The following is a 24,665-nucleotide window of genomic DNA, read 5'->3' as shown; positions in this document are numbered from 1 at the left end:
AATCTGTGCAGGGGCCTACAGGAGCACAGGTGTGGATTTGGGCATGAGCCTCCAATGACATGAGAGTAGGTAAGTAAGGTCAGGGAAGCGAGCCTTAGCCAGGCCAGTGCCACTCAGGGTGGCCATTTGTCTGCCTGCTTGCTGGTTTGTCTCCTCTTTGGGATCACCAGGTCTGTGAGCCTCCCTTTCTTAGCCCCATGGTGTTTGGGGTGTGGGGAGCCCAGCCTTACAGAAATCAGGTAGTGGCCCCAATGAAACTAGGTTTTCTGGGTCATATTTACTTTCACATCTCTGTTCTGCTGGGTTCTTGCTCTGTGTATGTATGTATGAGTGAGTGTGAATGTATACCTGGGCTCTCAGGGACTCTCATCAGATGCTTGTGTTCTGGATTTGGGCCTGGGGTGGTAATAATAGAATTGGGGCAACAGGGGCTATAACTTTGAGTAACTGAGCTATGAGACCCTCAGCCCCCCACAGGGACCCTGGTAGCAGCTCTGTCCTCATGTTGAGGTCTGTTGGCTCCCTGATGGTGGAAGATGTACCCAAGGATGTGGAGGTAGGGAAGCCTGGGCCTTCAGAGGGGCTGAAGGAGACCCACACAGGCCCTTTCTCTTGAGCAAGGTCCCAAGGCTCTGGGAGTACATCGAAGGTCCCATGGTCAGGGTGTGCCTACTGCCGCCTAACCTGACCCACCTTCTAAGAAGAAAATTCATGCTGGGTGCTGTGGATGAGTGGTCTCACTGGCCTTAAGGGGCAGAGATGCTGATAGGTTTGATTGGTCAAGGCATAGATAATTCCAGAGAGTGTAGAGGAGCAGAGCGGGGAAGCTGCAGAGGGACCCCAATGGTCTGACTCTCCAGGCATCTAGAAACCTGTACATACATACTCACTTCATGGTGTCTTTTAAGACTAAACTGTCTTAAAAATAAGGCCTCAAAAAATTAATTAAAATTTCTGGTATCCATTTTAATTTCTAAAATTAAATGTAAAATTGACAGCAAACAAAATAAGATAGTATTACCTTTAATTCCAAATTATGGCAATCCAATCAGGTGGAGACATACTTCTTTACTAAAATTTCTTTTGCAGAGAACATATTATTTATTTGAAAGTAATACTCAGATAAATTGCCTGAGATGGCAGATGAGACCCAGGGCATGCATTTAAAAAAAAATAGGGAACATCTTTCAAACTGTTATGCTCAAGGCATGGAAATAAATTTGCCTCATTCTTGAGAGGAAAGATGGTAGGAAATTGAAGTGAATAAAAAGAATTGAGGGCCCAATGGGGCTGGGGAAGGCCAAGAGAGATTCCCTCAGGGCCAGAAGCAAGGGACAGCAGGAGTGGGTCCAGGAGACAGCAGAGGGGCAGACAGCTAACATCTGTGCTACAGATAAAAGGATACATTCTTTAGATAGCCACTGATGGCCACAGGCTCAAGTACTTCCGAGGTTTTGGTCAGGCCTCCTTTTACAGAGGTAGCCAGAGGAGCTACTGTGCTCAAGATTTTAAAGAGAACTGAGTGGGGAGTCTGGGTGGCTCAGTCGTTAAGTGTCTGCCTTCGGCTCAGGTCATGATCCCAGGGTTCTGGGATTGAGCCCCACATCGGGCTCCCTGCTCGGTGGGAAGCCTGCTTCTCCCTCTCCCACTCCTCCTGCTTGTGTTCCCTCTCTCGCTGTCTTTCTCTGTCAAATAAATAAATAAAATCTTTAAAATAAATAAATAAATAAACAAAGAACACTGAGTATCATCAAGTTTAGGTTTTGGTGTGAAGCACTTAACCTGAGATGCAACAGAGGAGGAGGGTCTTCCAACTCCTCCTGTGACACCCAGTCATTCTGTTTCTGAACTTGAACCTCAGAAGACCTTGTTTCTCTTCTGTACACATTGTGAATTCATTTCCAGATGGCTTTAAATTTGCTCCAGAAATACCAACATCCATTTTCTGCTCAGTCAGGAAAAAGCATAGAAAAAGCTGAAATGACAAAACAACTAGGGCATCATGAGGCAAACCTGCCTGAATTCTTCAAGGGATACTCAGCTGCAGCCCTGAGACTACTTTCAGCCTCTAGGGTATTAAGGGCTCCTGGAGAGAAGGGTTAAGGAGGGGGCTGGGATGGGTGGTGGGGAGGGAGGTCAGGCAAGGCAGTTTCATAGGTCAGATATATTTCTTCCTGGTACTACAGCTCAACTCCCTTCCTCTCTGTGTTCTCTGAGGAGTGGCTGCACAGAGGTCTGACGTCAGGCAAGCCACTGAGTGTTTGTTTAAAGCCTACACCAGTTCCTCTTGTTTACAGGCTTGGGAGTGCTGTCTCTTTAAGATTTTTCCTTGCCTTTTTCCTTTCCCTTCCTCCTCAACAAGGGCAAACCGAGAAGAATGAAGCCAGGGTAAATTGAGAAAATACTTGAAACCTATTAAGTGTGGCTACAAGTTTATTGTGATTCTTAAGTTAATTATATCCTTTTTGACTTCCAGCCAGTCCCTTTACTGGGCTTGCATATAGACTTGGCCACCTATCCCAGCCTCAGCCTGGCGGCATGCCTGTCTGCCTGCCTTGTTCTCTCCCTTCCTCCCTCCCTTCCTCCCTTCCTCCACCTATTCCCCTCTCCTACGCAAATAAGTTAGCAATCCACTGTAGCTACTACTTGCTGGAGCTTAAGTGTGGTAGGGACTGTGGTGGGTATAAAAACTTTGGAGTGTGTGTATTTCTATCTGTGGTGGTGGGGTGGTAAGGACACTGTAGTTAGTGGGGGACCACATGTGTGAACACTGACTCTTACCACAACCACTTACATTTATTTTAGCTTGTACTTTACAGTTCACAAAGTGGTAGAATCCCCTGATCATTTAAGTCTCATGAATGCTGTGGACAGTAGATGTTATCAGTGCCATTTCTGGATGAAGAAACCAAGATTTAGAGAAATTTTAAAAAGAGATCACATGGCTTTTAGGTGGCACAACAAGGTAGGATTCAAGTCCAGGTCTTTTGGTTCCCAAAGAACCATAAAGTTGTATTTTGTATAATATTTAAGAGTGTACAAAGAGAAGTTCATACATGTTGCCTCATTTAATCCTTAAGACATTGTGATGTTGGTGCTGTCCCCATTTGGGGGTTCTTTAGGAGCTGCTCCTCCTGGATCCATCCTCAGGTTGGCAGTGAGAGCTGCCTGACCTCCAACTCCCTGAACTCTGTTGATTGGTTCAGAGTCAGGCCCTGGAGCCAAGTGTGATGATTCAGGTCCTTCCCCAAGGATTTTTGTATCACAGAATGAAAGAGCTTTGCATTTAAACACAGAGGTTGAGAATGGCCATTTTCTGTCAGGTCCACTAGGACCACAAAAAGGTAGTGTACAGTAGAAAAAGGGAGCATAGAGGCTGGGAAATAGCAATAGAAACAGGAGATGAAGAGAGACAGAGCTTCCTGAGTTTCCTTCAGGTCTTCAGTTTTGGGTTCTATTCCATGAGGGTCCATAGCATTTCTTCCCTTGGATTCCGTGTGACACCTGTGATCCTTGCCAATAAAGTCTCTTTTCTGCTTATACTGTATACTAGGGTTAGGATTTTGTTACTTGCAACCAAAAGACTCCTCAATATTACATATCAGAAATACACATCATATCAGCATACATATCAGAAAGTGGAATCACAGTGAACTAAATGCTAAATGCAGGTGCCAGGAAAGAACTGTGGAAGTTAGAGGATGGAGCAGTCTTCACTCCTGTGTTGCAAGAGGCCTCAGGAGCTGGACGTTGAAACCTTTGCTCAGTCTCTACATGTATGTGCAAGCCTTTGGCTGACCCTGTGGCATCAGGGGAGGGCAGAATATACAGGAACCAGCTTTTAGGAGGTTTCTGAGTAGAGCAGCTGCTTTTGGTACCACTGCTACATTTCCTCAGGCCATCTCTGACTTCAGTTAAATCAGTCACAGCCAGTTAGTTCCCCTTGGTTTGCTCCCTCCAGATTTTCCCACAAATGTTCCATTCACTTTGGCTGCCACACCTGCTATGGTGTATGTCACTACCCTTGGCATTATCCATGAACATTGTTTACTTGCATGTCAGTGAGACACCAGTGGTAGTGCACTTCAGGGAAACAGAAGAGTTGGTGGTTATATATTATCAGAAGCTTAAGATTATGCCAGTACCATGCCTGTGACTCAATACAAGTTCAAATTCAAACTGCATAGTTGTGTTCAAGTGGTATGCAAGGCCATGCAAAACCTCCTCTTCTTTTGTGTTCCTCTCTTTGTCACCTGTCCATCCTCATAGAACCACTTGAGATTCTCTACACATGTCCTGTCCTTCCAGGCCTGTGTGTCCTTGCTCAGGCTTTTTCTGGAAAGTCCATCCCTACTTGCTCTGCGTATTGAGTTCTCATTCATTATCTCAGCCTCAGCTCAAATCCTACCTCCTCTTGGAAGCCTTCCCAAAATGAGTTGCTCCCTGATCCCTTCTGTGGAGACCTCTGTTTGCATCTTGCTTGCAGCTCCTTGATGCCCTCTTTCTTGCTTATAGTTCTTTGTACATCTTTCTCATGCAGCAGACTGCATGCTCCTTAAGGACTCAGGTCTTGTTTTGGTATTTTCAGATGTTCTGAATAGTGGAGGTTCAATGTCATCTTTGCTAAATAAACGGATGTGTGGCTGCTGCTAAAGCTGATGATTCTGACTTGGCCACTGATGTCGAAGCTGGTCAGCTTATCAGATGGCAAGACTGAGACCACCAGGGTCTTGCTGCCTGCTAGCACCCAAGAGAGGTGACAATGCTGAATGGCTTCAGGAATGCAAATGTGGGCCATCCTGACCCTGTGCTGATGTTAACATCCTCTTATTATGAGGGATTCTGCTCCAGCTTTCAAATGCACATTTGCCTTCCGCAAGTTCTCCACAGGAGAGGTGAGTCTGGGGAAAGTCCTGAATGCAAACCCCATACTGCTCGGGTGGCCTGTGTTGGTGTGTTACTCTTTACAAGTCCTTACATTTGGAATCATTTGCATTTACCTTGAAGATGAAGCTAGGATGTTCTCTGAACCTTCGGAGTGGGAAGTCAGAAAATAACTTAATAGAGCTGAGGAAAATAATATTTGCAAAGAGTTTATATTTAAAAAGGCCAGGACCGGGCGCCTGGGTGGCTCAGTTAGTTAAGCAACTGCCTTCGGCTCAGGTCATGATCCTGGAGTCCCGGGATTGAGTCCCACATCGGGCTCCCTGCTCGGCAGGGAGTCTGCTTCTCCCTCTGATCCTCCCCCATCTCATGCTCTCTCTCTCTGTCTCATTCTCTCTCTCAAATAAATAAATAAAATCTTTAGGAAAAAAAAAAAGAAGTCGTAAAAAGGCCAGGACCTTTTAAGGTTATGGATGTAGAGGCCTCTTTTACCTCTTCAGACATACACATTTTTATCCATATAAAAAATGCTTATTTATTAACTCTAAGTACTTCTCCTATTCTTTGGTCTTCCGTTATTCTGAGAATCACTCTGAAATCAGACAGGGGTTTAGAATTTCTGATCACTGCTTTAAAAAGTCAGGGCATATTCATTGTGCCAAGCCTGGTACTAATCCCATGCCTGTGATTTCAGTTTCTCTGCGTGGGATCTAGGTGTTGAGTCAGTTGGGGGAGAAAAGCAACCAGGCCTTTTCCCTCTTAAAAATGAAGATACTTATATCCAGTATTTGCAGAATGTTTTTATAGCTATCATCACATTTGCTTCTTAAGACTAAGGAGGTTTGAAAGAATTATCCCATTTTATGCAAAGAAAATTAAGGCTCAGAGAAAGTGCGTGCTTCATCCAATACCATGCAGCTTTAGTGGTAGAGCTGGGATTTATGCCCAGTTCTTTTGACTAGTGTTCAGTGCCACTTCTGGCAGGATCCAAATCTGCCTGTAATTCTACTCCAACATTCCTTTAAACCTACTTCCTACCTCCTGCCCCCATGTAAACACCCATCTTGCATTGTTTATCCCTGTTGGCTGTCAGCTAGCCTCTGGAAGGTGACAATGGTTGAAAATAGCTTATGGTGTGACACTTTCCAAAGAGATCTAAATTGTTCTCGAGAATTAACAAAACAAAAACTAACTTGGGGGAGTTCAGGGCTTGAGGACAGATCCTTTATGGAGTTGCTTTGGCGGCCAAAGGATTTTCTTGGTGTCCTTTATGACAATCACATAAGCAAGCATGTGTTTTCATAGGTGGGAACCCCCAGTGTTGATGGCACAAGAAAAAAGAAAGGAAGAGCAGCTGACTGGGTGCCTTATGAACAATTTCACATTGTGGGCCTTAGTATGTCCTGGGGGGTGAAACCTCAGTGCGCCTGGGTTAGGTGGCCTACAGGCTAAGCTGCTTGCAGAAGCCCAGCATGGCTTTTCAGATAGACTCTTCGCTGTTCTCTCACCCACTTGGATGAGGCCAAAGAAAAAAAAAACCAACCTGTTTCTTTATTAATGATGCTTTCTACAGAGTTAGATTAAGCACTGATTAAAGGCAGATGCTTCCAAAATATAAATGTAAGTACCATCTCAGTCACTTCTCTGGTTACAGGGTTTCCTACACGATTCTTTAAAATCACTTTGGCTGTGTTCCCATTTGCCTTCCTCACGCTCTCCACCCAGCTTCCGAGCCGCCCCTCCCAGAAGGCCTGCAACTGCCAGGAGCAGGAGCTCAGACTCTGAGAGACTTGCTCTGTGGAGAGCTTTGAGAGGTGCCACTGGGACTGCTGTCGGAGCCAGCTTACCAAAGCAGGTAAGTCCTCTGGGCTGGGGGCAGCCCTATTCTTCTGTGCTTTCAAGGCTAGACCTGTCATTATGGAACTTGCTCTGTTTTTTTCCATCAGGATGGGGTACAGGCCTTTTGTATCATTCCTGCTCAAATCAGAGTCAGGAACCAGTCACAAGATGCATGGCTCAGGTGATGGGGTCCATGGGGGTAGTTCTCCTCCTTTCAAGTGCTCTGAGAAGGCCTGGGGCCATGGGGACAGGAGATGGCTACCTGGCCTGACAGGTGCTCATAACACTGGACTTCATGTCAGGAATTGGGTTTTTCTAGAAAAGATATGTTCAAGTCTTATATCCTGAGACTATCATGCAAATCCTCCAAATAGTTTCTGAGTTCACTGTGGCCAATTAAACTTAATCAGAAATTAATGTACACTTAAAAAAAAAATTCTTTTTTTCTGAAGAGCTAATCAACCTGGGATTGAATTTTGGATTGAGATCGATTGTGTCAAAATCTGTTAATGTTCATTTGTTTTCTGATTTTCATATGGGTATTATTTTTTTGTAACCGGCATTAATGGACATGGCTTCTGTGTCACCAAAATTAAGATCTTGTTGTTTAGACCACCACCCAAAGTGGACAAAGGGGCATCTAACAGCATATGGTACCGTTGGGCTGTCTGGGTTGGGTGGATGGGAGGGTGTCATGGTGGGGGCAGTGGAATGCCTGTGGGAGTGACAGGTGAATGAAGAGGTGGCAGTGAGGCTGATGTTCTGGGAAGTACATCACACAGTGAGGGTGTCATAGATGCCGCCCAGCCCAGCTGGGAGCTGTGTGGTTTTCTCATCCTGACTCCCTTCTCTCACCTCCGTGAGATGTCTTAGCTTAGGCAGGTAGGTGTATTACATGGTGGTGATTACTTGGGATTGAGATTCTCTAGCACTTCCTTATGTGACCATAGGCAAGTATCTCAATTTCTTTGAGCCCTTATGTTTTCTTCTGTAGAATGTGGATGATAAAACAATATCCACCTTGTAGATTTCCTGGGAAGTTAAGAGAGATTATGAGAGATAATCCATTTAAAGCATTTGACCCAGTGCTTAGCCCATAGTTTATAGCTCTTATTAACCTCAGTGTGGTGTTTCAGGTTGTATGGAACAGATCCACATCGAAATGTTTTGGTCATGCAGTTACAAACCTCTGGTGACTTTCCCAGTGACTTCCCTTACTGGTTAGGGTAAAGTGTGAGGATCAGGTTGTCCAGTTTGGCTTCTTCTTTTTTTTTTTTTTTTAAGATTTTATTTATTTATTTGACAGAGAAAGACACAGTGAGAGAGGGAACACAAACGGGGAGTGGGAGAGGGAGAAGCAGACTCCCTGCCGAGCAGGGAGCCCGATGCGGGACTCGATCCCGGGACTCCAGGATCATGACCTGAGCCGAAGGCAGTCGCTTAACCAACTGAGCCACCCAGGCGCCCTCCAGTTTGGCTTCTTACTGACAGAGAAAATTGGAGAGAGACACTAGTCTAAGAAGATATAAAGTTAAAACCCCTGCCTTTTAAGAGAAGGCCACTAATAATTCACTTTCATTCCAGATGAGTATTTCCTTTCAGAAAGCCCCCAAGGATAATATTTATCTCATGAGATTGTTCTGAGGATTAAATGAGATAATGTAATATTAACACACTTAGAATTTTACCTGAAACAGGGTAGAAGCCATTAAATGATAACTAGCATTGTAAAAATGTTTGTAATATCACATTAATTGAAAATTAATTGAAAATTAATGTGATATTATGAGGTAAAATTGCATATGCATAACAATGCCAGCTATGTAAACATATGGACATAAAGACTGCTGAAAAGAAATATACCAAAATGTTAAAACTTGCATGTGCTAGATGACTTTGGTTTGTGGGTGATCATTTCCTTTTCTTGTTTTCTAAATTTTATTTACTGGATGATTCCATCAGCCAGAGCCCTGGCAGGAAACAGATGGTACATTCAAACTGGGCATTTTGAAGGTATTTTATTAAAGGGATATTTTTTAAAAGCAGGCAGAGTTCAGTAACAGGAACCCGTGAGGAGGCAGTTTTCAGGAGTGGTGAGAATGGGGTGCCATTACACTCACATCTGAAGGGGCCAGGAGAAGGCGGTTCTACAGAACCAGAGAGAGCCCTGTGGATGGGCCAGCTGGCAGGAGCTGTGGGGCATGGCAGCCATTGGGCAGAGAGGTGGGGAGGAAAACCCTGACCTCACTTTCCACCATTCCCTGGGTCTCTTGCTGGTACCTTGCATCGGCCAAACCCAACTAGAAGTCAGAGTTCAGGGGATCCAACTGAGGGTCCATGTGAATTAGCCGCATAGGCACTGAGCAGGGAGGAGAAGGAAGAGGAGAAGGAAGGGGAGAGGTCTGGTGGGCAAACTGCCGATGTGTGGCACAGTGAAGTTATGCAACTTTTATAACAGCTGGTAGAGTCATAAATAAGAAACAAAAGCCCTTTGCTGCCCTCAGTGTTTTCACACATGCGCACACCTCCTGTTGTCCTACCAGCTCAATGATTCCTGATTCTTCATTACCACTGTGTCCTCTGGGCTCCCACAGCACCTAAAGATCCCCCCTAGTGCAGCCACACTCACTGTGTGGTTTCATCCTCCATCTTGACTCACCTAATTCCCCACATCTTTGTAAGAACCTCGAGGGCTGGGATGGTGTTTTAAATCATTTTGCATTTCCAGCGCCCAGTGCATGAATGAGTGAGCGACTGGAGTTCAGATCTAATGCCTCTATAAGGCTTGTAGATTGGAAGTAGAGCCTGGAGCTACCTAATCTTAACTGCAAGTGAATTCTCGAGGAATTTATGGTCTCTGCTTAAGGATGTGAAGCCTCAGCCCTCTTTCCTGGATGAGTGCTTATCTTCTGTCTATTCAGCAGGAGTGGGCCTGTGAGCCTGCTGAGGGCCAGTCCTCAGAGGAGGAGGAGCAGAGCCCTCTCTGATGGGCAACTCCCCACCTCCCCTGCAAGTCTAGTGCATCACCTCAGGGAGGCCTGGCAGGGCCTCTGCATGGGCCTCCCAGTCTCTGTGGTTTCCTGTGTGAAATCATAGTTCACATGTCGCTGGCCTCCTGGTTTGGACGGCAAATTGAGATTATGCCTCCTTCCTTTATGACTCAAGGAGATTTAGAGCCCATCATTGTACCCGATATTTTGACTCTCTGTGTTAAATCTGAGGATGTTTGGAGCCCTGGGAGGATTTTTACAGTCCTTTTGCAAATCTATAAAAGTAACACTTAAATGCACATAATTCAAACAACTCAGAAGGAAGAAATGCTGGGAAGGGTATCACACAAAAAATAAAATGTCCCCACCTTCGCCTGTGTCCTCAGTTCCACTTCTAACGCTTTCAGTGTTTCAGTGTTCCGGTCATTGTCTGGCTAACTCTAATTGATTCTCTTATTCTTCTATTTGTTTGATTCATCAAGGTTAAGTAGCAGTTATCGAATTGCCTCTGTGCAAGATGAGGAATTTAGTGTACTGACAGTAATCCTTCTGCTGTCCCCGTGGTTCCTCCAGTTTCTGCTACTTAGTATATTTTTCATTTTGTCTTGCCCTTGAGTACCTGCATAATTTTAAGGGTTAGACTTATACTGGATTGCTTGATCCATCAACCTTCCATAGAATGTCTTGATTCTCTAGGTGTTTTTTGTTTTGTTTTGTTTTTTTAAAGATTTTATTTATTTATTTGACAGAGAGAGACACAGCGAGAGAGGGAACACAAGCAGGGGGAGCAGGAGAGGGAGAAGCAGGCTTCCCGCCGAGCAGGGAGCCCAATGCGGGGCTCCATCCCAGGACCCTGGGATCATGACCTGAGCCGAAGGCAGATGCCCAACGACTGAGCCACCCAGGCGCCCCGATTCTCTAGGTGTTTAAGATGAGGAAATTGGTAGCTCGGAGTCTCCCTTAGTCTTTGCTTTCCAACTCTAGCTTGCAATAACATTTTATAACATTTATATAATTTGAATTCTATTCTGTAATTGTAATTAATTCTGCTTTATCTATAGGATGATTGTTAAAATTAAAAACTGGTATGTAACTTTTATGATACAATGATTTTGTAGCTTCTAGTCTCTAAAACCAAGTACCATATTTGGACCCATAGAGAAGGGAATGGACTCTGATGTCACTGACCTTCTGTTGCATGAAAAAGAATGTCCTAAGTGTCAAGGTCAAGTGGACTTTCTTTTTTTCCTCCTCTATCAGCTGCTCGAGCCATTTAGTTGGCTTCATACGTAAAACCTGACTTTTCGAGGAGCTATTGTTTTGATGGAACTTCTAATTGCCTTTCTTTTTTACTTATTAAGAAACCAGTTGCTTAATCATATTCTTTGTTACAGAGAATTTACTCTACTCTCGAAGGGTTTTTCTTAGGGCTCTCTGACTTCTAATTCTAGTTGGATCAATTGCTTTTTTAAGCTGATTGTAGTGCAGTTACCTGGAATTTTTTTATTGCACTCTTGGGTAGGTACACTATGTTTTGGATTTCAAGCATCCACCATTTTTTGGCTTCTCTTTTCATTGTTTGGGAGCATATACTCAAATAATTTTGTTGTAAAAAGTCATTCAGTGTCTGAAAAATTTGCCATCATACTTGATTATTAGTGAAGGTTGGGAAAGAATTGTACGTTAGCCAATTTAATTCTTCAACCAATTTTCCATGCAATGCAATCCATTTTCTGTGCAGAAAAATTTTTCAGAATTAAATATTTGAGGTATAAATTTCACAATGATGATTTGAATCATTCCAAATTTTTACCAATTATACCATATTGATTTTTATTAATTTAATTAATTTTGCATGCACAGCCTGTATTTCTATAGTCCAGTTATCCTGAGTCTGCTTTTATTAAAAATATTTGATTCTTTCATCAATTTTTTCAGTTATTAAGAAAATTTTACTGCATGTGATTTTATTTTGTCAGATTTAGTTGAGTTGATATTTTTATAAAGTCCTCTTATTCCCGGGTCAATTTTTGTAGTTTTCAATGTCAACTTTAACACGTGGTTCTTTAGTTATTTCAGCATTTATAACAAATTTTAATGTGCACAGTTTCTGGGGTTCTCAATTTTATTTTGTGTTACTTATTTCATCAAGCCTCTTTTCTACTAGAGACTGAGCAAAATATCCCCAGGGTCAGAACAACAGGGGCAGAGTGTCCAGTTTCTTCTTTAATAGTCTCCTTATTATGATAGCAGCCCTGTACCGGATTCCTTGCTATAACTTAGCATAAGGTCTGGTTTTTGCCATCCAGGGTCTTTCTCGGCTCATCTATTTTCTAGGATCACCTAACATTCATATACTGTTGACTGCAGAGGACTCCATCCCTGTCTCAAATGTCTTTCATGAGCTCTAGAACCAAATACAGTAGAGTCTCATTATATTTCCACTTCATTAATACCAATTCAATCATATATGTTTATGAGAGAGAGGGGAGTGGAATGGAAGGGAGGAGGAGTGGAGGGGTGGGAAGAGAGAGAGAGTAATTTAAGTAGTGTGGCCAATTCCATCACCCAGCACATTCATAAAGAGCTTGACCCTGAATGAATGGAACAGAATCTAGATTCCCTATGTCATTTCAGTTGACATATGACTCACACTATGGGCATCACATTACCCTTAGTATGTTAAAGACACATATGTTGCCTTTATCATGGCCCTTAAACACAGTCTGACCAATTTGTGGATTAACTGAAGAAAGGGTAACCGGTTCTAGCACCAGAAGAAGAATTGGCTGTATTGACCTTGTTGACCACTGAGTTGGGGTGCCTCATCAGTATGGTGCCTTCCTGAGGGATTTTCAAGAGAAGTTTATGTTGTTGTTTTTTTTAATATGCTTTTTTCAGAGGCTAACATGTAAGCTATGATTGCTCTGTATTCAAATGCCTCTTGGTTCTCTTCACTTGCAGGTTCCACAAACAGCTTCAATTCCATCTGTTTTAAATTCAGTTTATTCCCCCAAAACTTCTTCCTTCTCTAGTGCTCACTGTCTGAGTGAGCGGCACTGTGTTGACCCAGCTGCCCAAGCCAGGAACTTCAGCTCCTTCCTGTCCCTCAAATCTCTCCCTCCCCATAAAGCACTGGTCAGGGCTATTTCTTAAGTGACTATCAGATCTACCCACTCCATTAGGTCATCCTTAGTGGTTATGATTGTTGCAACAATCTCTGTAGTTCCAGCTCCTCACCTCTTTCAGCCCCTCGTCCCAAGTCCTATCCATTCTCATCAGGAAGAGGGATATTTTTTAAAAACCTGATAGTGTTACTCCTCTGTAACAACAACAACAACAACAACAACAGCAACAACCCACTCTTTAGCAACTCCCCATCACCCGCAGGGTGAGATCCATGATATTTACTAAGGATTATAGGGCCCCACATGCTCTCTCAGTGTTGACTGGAGCCTTATCTGGCCATCCATCCCACAGAATCTCCATCCGTGGCAGACAGAACCTGTTGACAGACACCATGTTCTTTTTCACCCATGGGTCCCTGTACATGCTGTTTGTTTCTCCTACCACATTCTAATGTCCTCCCTTTTTCTTGTCTATGTCTTACATCCCCTTCAGGTCTCAACTGGGACATTAAAGCTTTGGCAGATCATCCCTGATTCCCCAAGACTGGTTAGACACCTATCCCATGCACAAACATAGCACCCTCTACTTCTCTCTATATTAGCATCTGTCTTACTCTGTTGTAATTTCCTGTCTTTTATCTGTCTTCACCCCTACGACACCAGGGCAGCATAACTTGTAGGACCAGGAGGAGGGGCTGTTGTTTCTTCTCCATTAGTGCCTAGCAGTGTTCCTAGAACAGACACTGAGCACATGTGTTGCTGAATGAACAAACCAATGCTATGTTGGATTACCCATTGTAATTCTCTGGAGTGCCTTGGGAATCAATATTAGATTGGCATTCAGGTATATAAGAAAGGAAGAGGATGCTTGGCATGGGGAGTAAAGGCATTTACCCTGAGCACTACTGCATTTTCTCAGAGCCTACTTTTAAACTTGAGGTTGTAGAGGAAGTCCTTGTAGAAAGGGCTGTCAGGGATAGGGGCCAGTACAGCTATTAGCCCATGGCAGAATGACCCTGTTAGCTTTGGCAAATCCTTTCTGCTTCCTTGGGGTCTCATTTCTGCCAGATCAGGGTCTCAGAAGTAAGAAAGTTGGCATAGAATCATAGGTATTAGTGTAAATGTTTGTGCCTGTGTGTATAGCCTTTTTGTTTCCATTCCATCACATTGTAAGAACTTTGCTGACCAAACAGTGAGAAGACGCATGCACTTACAGTTTTGATTTTGCAACCCATAGCTATGTCCCAAGTAATTCCCTATTCTTTCTGCTCCTGTTCACACTACAGCCACTGGGCCACCATCTGCAGGCCCCACTTCAGTAGTTCGGTGGGTTCAGTCTTACTGTCTTGCTCAATGCTTGGGTCTCAGTTTTAGAGACTGGGCTTCTTCTGCCCATTTTTCCTGAACTTAACTTACCATTTACACCCAGGTCCTCCAAGAATGATGGCCTCCTTTGGTTTTCCCTGTGCCCCAAATTCCTGCTGTATTTACAATGGTGGTCACCTTTTCTGACCTGCTCCACAGCCAATGAGCTTCCAAGCCCCCTCACTTCACTTAATTCTTATAGTCCCCCATGACCTCATCCTTGGAAAGTGGAATTCCAGGGCAGACTGTGTGATTTCTACCTTTCAGAGCTCTCTAAGGATCTGCTGCTTATCTCTGTCTCGAGGATGAAAATGGATGACAGGTGCTACCCAGTGATCTTTCCAGATGAGCGGAATTTCCGTCCCTTCACTTCTGACACTCTGGCTACAATTGAGAAGAGGATTGCCATCCAAAAGGAGAAAAAGAAGTGCAAAGACCAGACAGCAGCAGAACCCCAGCCTCGACCTCAGCTTGACCTAAAGGTCTCCAGGAAGTTGCCTAAACTCTATGGTGACATTCCCCATGAGCTGATAGCAAGGCCCCTGGAAGACTTGGACCCATTCTACAAAAATCATAAGGTAGTTGAATGAGGTCTGGGGTGTTCTAACCATGCAGTTATAATGGCTATTATAAGACTCTCCAAACACTGATCTTGGAGTTTGCAGGGATGTCTGTCCTTCTCCTTTGCTACCACTGTTTAACCTACTTGAATATAGTTCTTGTAGGGAAATTCTAGTGAAAGTTCCTTAAAGGGGCTCTTGAGTGAGGAAATGTGAGCTCTGGGCTCTTCTGATGGCTTTTTGAAAGCCTGGGGCAGTGAGGACAGTACTTCCCTTTCAGGAAATCTCAGAAGACCTTACCATCATCATTTCACTATGTGATCCAGCAGAGAATGGAAAACTTACCTCACCAGACTGAGTTCAGAAGGAAGGAAATTTGGGCAGAAATATGAGCTACTGAGACCATTTTCTGCTGGCAACCATAAGAAATTGATCTCTCCAGAGAAATGTTGCCTGGTATGTTCTTGTATTAGGACAGACCTAGGATTACCAGGCCAAATGGGAACTATGTGTATAAAGGAAAGTGGAGTGTGAGTGGGAAAAACAAGAAAGGGGTGAGAGATGAGGGAACAAAAACAGTCCAGTATTTCTCCTTCTTATGCCCCAGAATTCCAGGGCCTTCTTGGAGGCAGAGTTGTTAACTGTGAGTTAACTGCTGGAGGTCTTCTGCCTCAAGGCTGGAGCAGGCAGCAGCTTGGTGTGCTGCAGACAGTCCTGGGAGGATAGGTTCTGTTCTAGAATCATCTCTTCTTAGCTTGGGCTCTCCCTTTAAATCAGAAGACATGATACTCTTTTAGAGTTCTGCACACTCATGACCCCATGTGGCTGGTACTCTCAGTAGTCATGTGAGATATATGTGGTAGTTACCACTCCACCCCACAGATGAGGAATCCAATGACTAGATGGGGAAGTGGATTGGGCCAGGCCAAACAACCAGTAAGGAATGGAGTTGTGACTCAAACCCACGGGCTCCTTCTGTAGTCTAAGGCTACTTCCTATCTTTAGAAATTTCCATTTTGAAGAGCTACAGAGAAAGGGGTGGATTCAGCAAACAGATAGAAGGAGCTGGTACCTATCATTTTAATAATTAAAACCCTGGTGAGTATAGTTAAATACACCATTAGTTGAAATATTTAAAGAAGTCAGAGATAGCATTAATAAAATATCAAGGGGCACAGAGGCAGAGCCATATCATGCCACCTATTAATCTGGGTGATCCACCTCAAGGAGAGATTTGCTTTCTGCCCTAAAATTGTCTTTCTATCCAAAGGAAAGGCCCAGAATCCCTAAAGTGGGTCTTGGGCTCCTGAGCTCATAGCTTTCAAAGAACTCTGTGGCCCATTTCCTTTTGTTATAGAGGCAACAGAAAATATCCTACTCCATTTTTTCCTGCAGCCAGATGGCCAGCAGACAAGTAAGTTCCAGCAACTCAATGAAGGATGGTTGATGGTTGGCAGTGACTGAAGTTCTGGTACCTCAGCCAAGGCGGCATCCACCCTGCTATATTGGGCCTGGGTGATAAGGCCTGTCTTTTCTGTATAAGAACATACTGTATTATATGTCAAGTAGTACTTTTGCAAATCTTAAAGGAGCAGAGACATGGGGAAACAGGAATGACCCTCATTCTGTGAAGGCTTTTGTAACTAAAACCTTAGGGACATATAAGGGGACAGCCAGATTACAGCTAAATGGAAAAAAGGAGGTCTGGGAGTTGATGTTAGAAGCCTGTGAGTGATGGGTTGTTGTCCAGGGGCCGCTTCCTTCCCAAAGCCCAGGAAGACCTACTAGGAAGAAATGGGTGCAGGTATGGTATTCTTCAGTGGAGCAGGGTGGGCATTTTGGATGGGGCAGGATACCATTTAGCAGATCTGTCCCGGGTTTGGCATCCCTAGAACTACTCAATAAAGGCCAGTAGAGCCTCCAGTAATTGTGACAGACAATCAAAAACACCCACATGCATTTCCAGATGCCTTCTGTAGGGCCTCTCCCACCAGCTGGGAACCACAGGCAGATTTGCCTGAATGTCTGTGGGAATGGGAGAACAAGTTTGGGAAATTTGATGACTTTTTTGTTGATGATCCTCAAGGTTAGAATTGATTGATAGTTTGATGACTTTTTTGTTGATGATCCTCAAGGTTAGAATTGATTGATAGACTATCTCATGTAGAACTGCTCAGGTACAACAATATGGACTCTCTAGGTCCCTGACTTTTCTAAGATTTGTTACGAAGTTTTCATTTGTAACCAAAATAATTTAAAATAATCTGCTGAATGTGAATGTTCAGTACTACTTCCATCTCTCCAAGTTCCCTTCTAGTTCTTATCGCCATAGATACATACCATGGAGTACAATATGAAGGGTTTTGCTTGCCCCGGTTACTAGTCTCCACCCTTGTTTATCTGCAGGGTCTATATGCTCCATTTCTGGAGCCTCCAGAGTATTACACTGGGTAAACAGTCCACAGCCCAGTACTTATCTTGGGACTCTGAGACCTAGGCCACATGGTAGATCTGTTGGTGTCCAGAGTCACAGTGTAGGCTGGTCAGAAAGTATCAGACTTCAGAATGACAGCACTCCAATTAGAAACTGGCATGATCATAATAAAACAAGCCACACCTCAATCTGTGGTTCCACTGAATTTTCTCTAAATGAACTCATGAGAAATATTGTTTTGTCACTACATGTAATTCTTGTTGTGTTTGTTTGTTTTTGCAGACATTTATGGTGTTGAACAAAAAGAGAACAATCTACCGCTTCAGTGCCAAGCGTGCCTTGTTCATTTTTGGGCCTTTCAATCCAATCCGAAGTTTAGCCATCAAAATCTCGGTCCATTCATATCTTTTCATTGCATCTTTTACTAAGTCCAGGTCATGTGAAAAGTGCAAGAGCCCCAGATTGTTCACATGCTGGTTGAGTGGAAGTAGCTCATTCTTGGATCAAATACTGGCTGAGTGCCGACTGCTGCATGGCGGGGGCTGTGCTGATGCTGTGTGTGAACAAGACTTAGCCCCCGCTCTAGGATCCTGTGGCCCCAGAAGGAGACAGGCCCAAAAGGCAGGCGATTTCGTTAGTGAGATGGGCAGTTTGGGAGTGGTAGTTGTGCTTTGGAGGCATCCAGGATGACTTCCTGGAGAAAGGATCATCTAAGTTGAGACCCAAACAAAGTTGCAAACTGTCAACCTGTGCTCTTTATTTAGCCGCTAAATGTGTTGTGTTGGACCTAACAGTGTTTAAAACTTTATGGAAACACCCTGTAATGTTAAAAGTCCAGATTTCCAACATCTTTTGAAGATGGAACCTCTATAAAGTCTAGGCCTGCATTCCTACCTGGCAAAAATCGGTGTAGTAAGGAACCACTGTCTCTTTCAGCTCTGCTTCACCACATCTCCACCCCTCTCTGTGACCCAGCATCTGCCCATTTCACCCATTTAAATGACTCCCCAAACTCTTAAGACTTTGAGTTTCCAAACTCAGTCTTAAAGAGTAAAGACAGGCAGCATTCCTGATGTGTGCAGCAGGGAGTGGTGACACCAGGCAGTTTTAGACTGGGACAGGTGAGAAAGACATATAGACTGGTAGACATAATGAAGTACTGGGGGCATGGGAAGGAATAACCATTCAGGTTGTATTCCCTAGAAGTAGAGCCTGAGATGGGGATTCTTATTTAAGTGATTTAGTTGAGGAGTGCTCTCTGGAGAAGGAAAGAGGGAAGCAGGATGGAGCAGAAAGAGGAGGCTAGTAAGAACGGGGTCTCAGCTGATCCCACATCAGCTTGAGCCCACTGGGAGCTCTGGAGCACTAATTATGTCACAGAGCTGCCCCCCTGGAAGCAAGGGGCCAGCTTTTTCTAAGTCTCAGGCAGTCAGACATGAGGAAGGGCGTTGTAGCCCTCCAGGTGAGGAGGCTGCCATTCAGCTGAGGACAGTTCTTCAGAGGAGGGGACAGCTATGAGTTGTTCTTCGCCAACACTCACGGTAAGCAGACAGGTGCACCTGCAGAAAAGGAGACCTGGAGGTATGCCCACAGCCTTTACTATGACTGATGATATGTGCCACCCTGTAGTGTACCTGCCTTAACGGACAGCGGTCACAGTGTTCAGCATGTTCATCATCTGCACTGTCATCATCAACTGCGTGTTCATGGCCACTGCCTACGGGAAGGAAAACAGCAATATAGATACCGACAATGCTGAGTAAGTGTGTGTCCTGCACACGTCTGTCCTAAGGTTTTAAACAAATACACCTAAAAGACTTATAATTACATCAGAATTCAGATATATAGAGAAAGACAAACTCACCCATAATCCCAATTCCCCAACACAAATGCTGGCATATTTTTTATAATTGTTTTTAAAATTTTAAAATAATAAACAGCACACATACAAATTTTATGTTTAGCTTTTAAGTGGTTTTCTTTGTGTTTACATAGTCTTTATAGGAATCTACTTTTATGGTTATATAATATTTTATCAGGTGAATAAACAATAATTTACTTAACCATTCTAGTATTTTACTACTATAAATATTACAACAAGCAACATTTTTGCATATAACTACTTTTCAAAAATTACTATTTCCTTAGGATAGTCTTAGAAATGGGTTTGCTGGATTAGAAGGTACATTTAATGCTTGAAAAATATATGTTGACAAAATATTTTCCAAAATGTTTGGAAAAGTTATTAATTTATAGAGTTGAAAATATTTACATTTCCTTAATTTCTGGATGGGTTGGACTTTTTTGTTTTAGTTTGTGACTTGTGTATTCCCATTTTTGCCCATGTATCATTTTTGCTTTTATCCTGGTAAATTTGAGTGAGTTCTTTGTATAATTAAAATATTAACTTTTTGTAATTTTTAGTTGGCTATTCAGACATACAAGTTAATTTTTCAACTTAGAAAGTTCTGTATTTTAATAAATATTCTCTTATATATTGTCTTAGTTTTTCTAATTTAACGTATTTACTGCTTTAGTCTTTCAGGAATATATTGAATAATAAATTGACAGAATAATAAGAGATCTCTTATTTTGATCACATATTTAACTATGTGATAGAAACCACCACAATCAACATTACAGAACATTCCAGACACCCTAGAAGTTTCCTCATGCCTCTTGGCATGTAAATCCCCTCACCCCAACTCCCAACGCAAGGCTTGATCTGCTTTCTGTCACCCTAGGCTAGTCTTGCCTTTTCTAGAATTTCATATAATGGACTCATATGGTGTATATACCATACTTTCATGTCTGGTTTCTTCCACTTAGCATGTTTTGAGATGCATCCATGCTCTTGTCTATATCACTAGCTTTTCCTCTCTTTGTTGTGGAGTTGTATTCCTTTGTATGAGTATACCACAATTTGTTTACCCATTCACCTGTTGATGGACATATGGGTTGTTTCTAGGTTTTGGTTATTATGAACAAACTTGCTATGAACATTTCTGTATAAAAGTCTTTTTGTGGATATATGTTTGCATTTCCCTTGGATAAATACCTAGGAGTGGAATTGCTGTGTGTTATATGATAAGTATATGAGTAACTTTGTAAGAAACTGCCAAACTTTTCCAAAGCGGCTGTACTGTTTCATATTTCTGCCAGCAATATATGAAGGTTTCAAAGTCTTTATTAATATCATCCTTCAATTTACTTTGAGTTTAATTTGCTCTTCTATTTCTAGCTTCTTAAGGTAGAAACTTAATTGGTTTGAGATCTTTCTTCTTTCCTTGTACAAATTTCCATCCATGCACTGCTAAAGCTTCATCTCACAGATATTGATACATTGTGTTTTTATTCCCTTTTGGTTAAACATATTCCCTACTTCTTCTTGTGATTTCTTCTTTGTCCCATGTGTTATTCAGAAGTGTTGTTTTTTATTTCCAAATATTTTATATTTTTCTAGTTGTCTTATTGTTAATGATTTCCAATTTAATTTAGTTGTAGAGAATATACTCTGTAAGATTTCAATCTTTTGAAATTAGGAGAAACTTATTTTATGGTTCTACCCTGGGAAATGTTTCACATGCACTTGAAAGAATGTGGGTTCTGCAGTTGTTTGGTATGATATTCTGAAAATGGTCAGTTAGGTTAAGATGGTTGATACTGTCATTTAGATTTTATCCTTTTATCATTTCTGTTAGTACTTCTATGAATTACTGAGAGGCTTGAAGTCTCCATCTATGATTGTGAATTTGTCTATTACCCCTTTCTTTTTGGCAAGTTTTGCTTCGTGTATTTTTGCAGCACTATTATTAGGCATGTACAGATTTATGGTTATTATATCTTCCTGATGTATGCATTCTTTTATCATTATGAAATGTCTTTCTTTATCTCTAGTATCATTCCTTTTAGTATTTGTTTTGTCTGAGATTACCATAGCTACTCCAGCTTTCTTAGGCTCATTGTTTGTGTGGCATATCTTTTTCCATCCTTTTACTCTCAACACTTTTTTGTATTAATAGTGTATTGTATTTTTGTATGTTAGTGTTTTTGTAGTAATAGTGTATCTTTTGTATTAATAGTGTATCTTTTATAAAGAGCACATAGTTGGTTCTTGTTTATTATGTGGTCTATTTTTCAATCTCTGCCTTTTGATGGAATATTTATTTCATTTGCATTTAATATAATTATGAATATGCTTGAATTCAGGTCTGCTGTTTTTCTATCCATTTTCTGTTGATCTCATCTGTTTTTTGTTCCTTTGCTCTTCTGCTGTTCTTTCATTCCTGCCTTCTTTTTTGTTAATCAGGTATGTGTAGTACTTCATTTTAATTCCCTGCTGTGTTTTTTGTTTTGTTTTGTTTTATTTTTAGCTTTCCTTCTTTGCATTACTTTTAGGTGATTGCTTCTTCTCTGTTGCTAAGTGGGACTTGGGATCTAGTTAAGGCCAGTGAGTTCAGGGCTGTGCCTTGGAACAAGGGGCATGGACACCCCCAGGAATAGAAACCATCCTGGCAATATCACTGGGGAAAATGGTCTCCCCTCTAGAGAGTTGGCTATTCCACGTAAGGAGCTAACTGATAGTACAGGGGCTGCTGCTCATTGTTTACTGCAGTGTCTCTGGAAGCCTTTGTAGTCAACCAAGTGAGATCTATGGAGGAGGCAGATCCAGGAATGGGGATTGCTCCCATAGCAGTGGTCTGCCTGGCCAGCACTTCTGGTAAGATGCAATGAGTTTTCTTTTTCTATTAATGGAAAGCAGTAGCCCAATTGGATGCTAATCTGCTCAAAGGCCATTTTCATTACTAAAAGACCCATAAGGCAGAGATATGGAAGGACCCATGTCTAGGCTGTAGGGAAGATGCTGCTGTCCTGTGGTGGCATTTGGACTGGCAATGGATTCATGAAAGTGGGGGTGGGAGAAGGCTGTTGAAAATGGTTTTATAAAAGAAGGCATGTAGCAGAGTTGTTAGGCCCATGGGGGGAGAGTTTCTTTAGTTTTGTCAGTGTCCTTTGGTTAGAAAACTTTTAAATGGGAAATTGATTCTAAGCTGATAGTTTTCAGAGAATGAATGCCAAAGTGCCCTAGGATCAGGTCATGGTGTTCTGTTAACCTACCTGGACACCACCCATGGCCCTGACTGGATACCCTAACCATGCTTGAACTGACAGTGACACACTCCAGAGGGCCTTATTTGCCTGGTGGGTTGGGGTTTCCCCATCATGAAGCTCCCAAGCCCTGTTCCCGGTGGTGGGCATGGCTCTACTCCATATCATATGTCATGTTGGACTGCCTGTCCCTCTATTGGCCAGGCTTCTGCTGGAAAAGAGAGAATGAGGGGGGTAGGAGGTGGGAGGCCGGGTGGTCAGGCAGAAATGGCAGCCAGAGGCTGTTGCCTTAATTGTCTGAGATCTAGATGGAGACTTGCAAAATCCCACAAATCTGCAATTACAGCCTTTTTCCAAAATACCCTTAACTTTGTAAATTATACCTGAGTTTCAGGGCCGACATGAATTAATTAATCTGCTGTGTTCATTTGTCACCTAAAAGGTGATCAGCTTTAACAAAAAGACTGAAGCAGAGAGCCACTCATAACCATTTCTCCCTTGGATTTGGTTACTTTGGATTTTTCAAGTTCCCAAGACCTTAGTTCTTTAGGCTTGTGGGCTGACAGTGGCTGGATATTCCATCAGAAAAGGTCCACTTCTTTTACTGTGAAATGACAAATTGTTAAGATTGTTTGAACTGATTGTTTCTGTCCCTAAAGGGGAACCTGTGTGTGTGTGTGTGTGTGTGTTTGTGTGTACAGAACCAGCATTTTTGACAGCTTGGGATTATAACAAGAGAGATGGAATATTGTGGGGTTTTGTTGTTGTTGTTTATTTGCTTATTTTGTTTGTTTTTGAAGGAGGAAGGGGCAGAAGGGAAATAAATTAGAGGATAGATCATGATGAAAGACTCAAGGAAGAGAATGGAAATAGGTTTTTCTTTTTAATTGTGGTAAAATACAGGTTACAAAAAATTTACCATCTTAACCATTTTTAAGTGATATTAAGTATATTCACAGAGTTGTGCAACCAATTAACCACCATCCATCTCCAGAACTCTTTCCATTTTGCAAAACTGAAACTCTGTGCCCATTGGACACTAATGCCCCTCCAATCCCTGGCAACCACCATTCTACGTTGGGTTGCTATGTATTTGATTGCTCTAGGTGCCTCATTTAAGTGGAATCATACAGTATTTGTCTTTTTGTGACATCCCTTAGCAGAATGACTTCAAGGTTCATCTATGTTGTAGCATGTGTCAGGATTTCCTTCCTTTTTAAGGCTGAGTAAGTCTAGTTACCATACAAAATTCTTACAATATATTTTTTTAAAGATTTTATTTATTTATTTGAGAGAGAGAGAATGAGAGACAGAGAGCACGAGAGGGAAGAGGGTCAGAGGGAGAAGCAGACCCCCCGCTGAGCAGGGAGCCAGATGTGGGACTCAATCCTGGGACTCCAGGATCATGACCTGAGCCGAAGGCAGTCACTTAACCAGCTGAGCCACCCAGGCGCCCCCAAATTCTTACAATATTATTGACTGTATTCCCTATGCTGTACATTACATCCCCATGTCTTATTTATTTTATAACTGAAGGATTGCACCTCTTAATCCCCTTCACCTATTTCATCCATCCCCCATCTCCCATCCCCCTCCCCTCTGGCAACCATCAGTTTGTTCTCTGTTTCTAGGCGTCTGTTTTGTTTTGTTTGTTTTGCCTTTTAGATTCCACATATAAGTGAAATCATACAGTATTTGTCTTTCTCTGTCTGACTAATTTTACTTAGCATAATACCCTCTGGTCTATCTTTGTTGTCATGAATGGCAAGATTTCATTCTTTTTTATGGTGGAGTAATATTCCATTGTGCATATATACCACATCTTCTTATCCATTTATCTATTGATGGACACTTAGATTGCTTCCATATGTTGGCTATTGTAAATAATGCTGCATTAACATAGCAGTATGTGTGTCTTTTCAAATTAATGCTTTCGTTTTCTTTGGAAAACGTTTCCAGAAGTGGAATTGCTGGATCATATGGTACTTCTATTTTAATTTTTAAAGGAACCTCTATACTGTTTTCCATTGTGGCTGAAGCAATTTACATTCCCATTAACAGTGCACAAGGGTTCCCTTTTCTTTGCATCCTTGCCAACATTTGCTTCTTGTCTTTTTGATAATATTCATTGTGATAAATGTGAGGTGATATCTCACTGTGGTCTTGATTTGCATTTTCTTCATTATTAGTGACCTTAAGTGTCTTTTCATATGCCTGTTGGCCATCTGTATGTCTTCTCTGGAAAACCATCTATTTGGGTCTTCTGCTCATTTTTAATAAGATTGTTTGCTTGATATTGAGTTGTATGAGTTTTTTATATATTTTGGGTATTATCCCATAGGGGGCTATGGGATAT

The 24,665-nt window shown here is 42.3% G+C and overlaps 1 protein-coding gene across 1 annotated transcript in view; it reads left to right on the top strand.

The window, feature by feature from the left end:
• The first annotated feature begins 6,533 nt into the window (after positions 1 to 6,533).
• Positions 6,534 to 24,665, top strand: part of SCN11A (sodium voltage-gated channel alpha subunit 11) — a 92,264-nt gene continuing 74,132 nt past the window's right edge. The window contains exons 1-4 of the mRNA XM_034992278.1: positions 6,534 to 6,739; positions 14,474 to 14,784; positions 17,483 to 17,601; positions 18,858 to 18,959. Of these exons, the coding sequence (XP_034848169.1) occupies positions 14,512 to 14,784; positions 17,483 to 17,601; positions 18,858 to 18,959 (494 nt within the window). The 5' untranslated portion in view covers positions 6,534 to 6,739; positions 14,474 to 14,511. The remainder of the gene's footprint in view (positions 6,740 to 14,473; positions 14,785 to 17,482; positions 17,602 to 18,857; positions 18,960 to 24,665) is intronic.

Source organism: Mirounga leonina, unplaced genomic scaffold (assembly GCF_011800145.1).
Source record: "Mirounga leonina isolate KUSES-001 unplaced genomic scaffold, KU_Mleo_1.0 Mir_115, whole genome shotgun sequence".
Classification (NCBI taxonomy): domain Eukaryota; kingdom Metazoa; phylum Chordata; class Mammalia; order Carnivora; family Phocidae; genus Mirounga; species Mirounga leonina.
The sequence above is the reverse complement of the archived record's forward strand: the minus strand, read 5'-3'. Positions and strand labels throughout refer to the sequence as shown.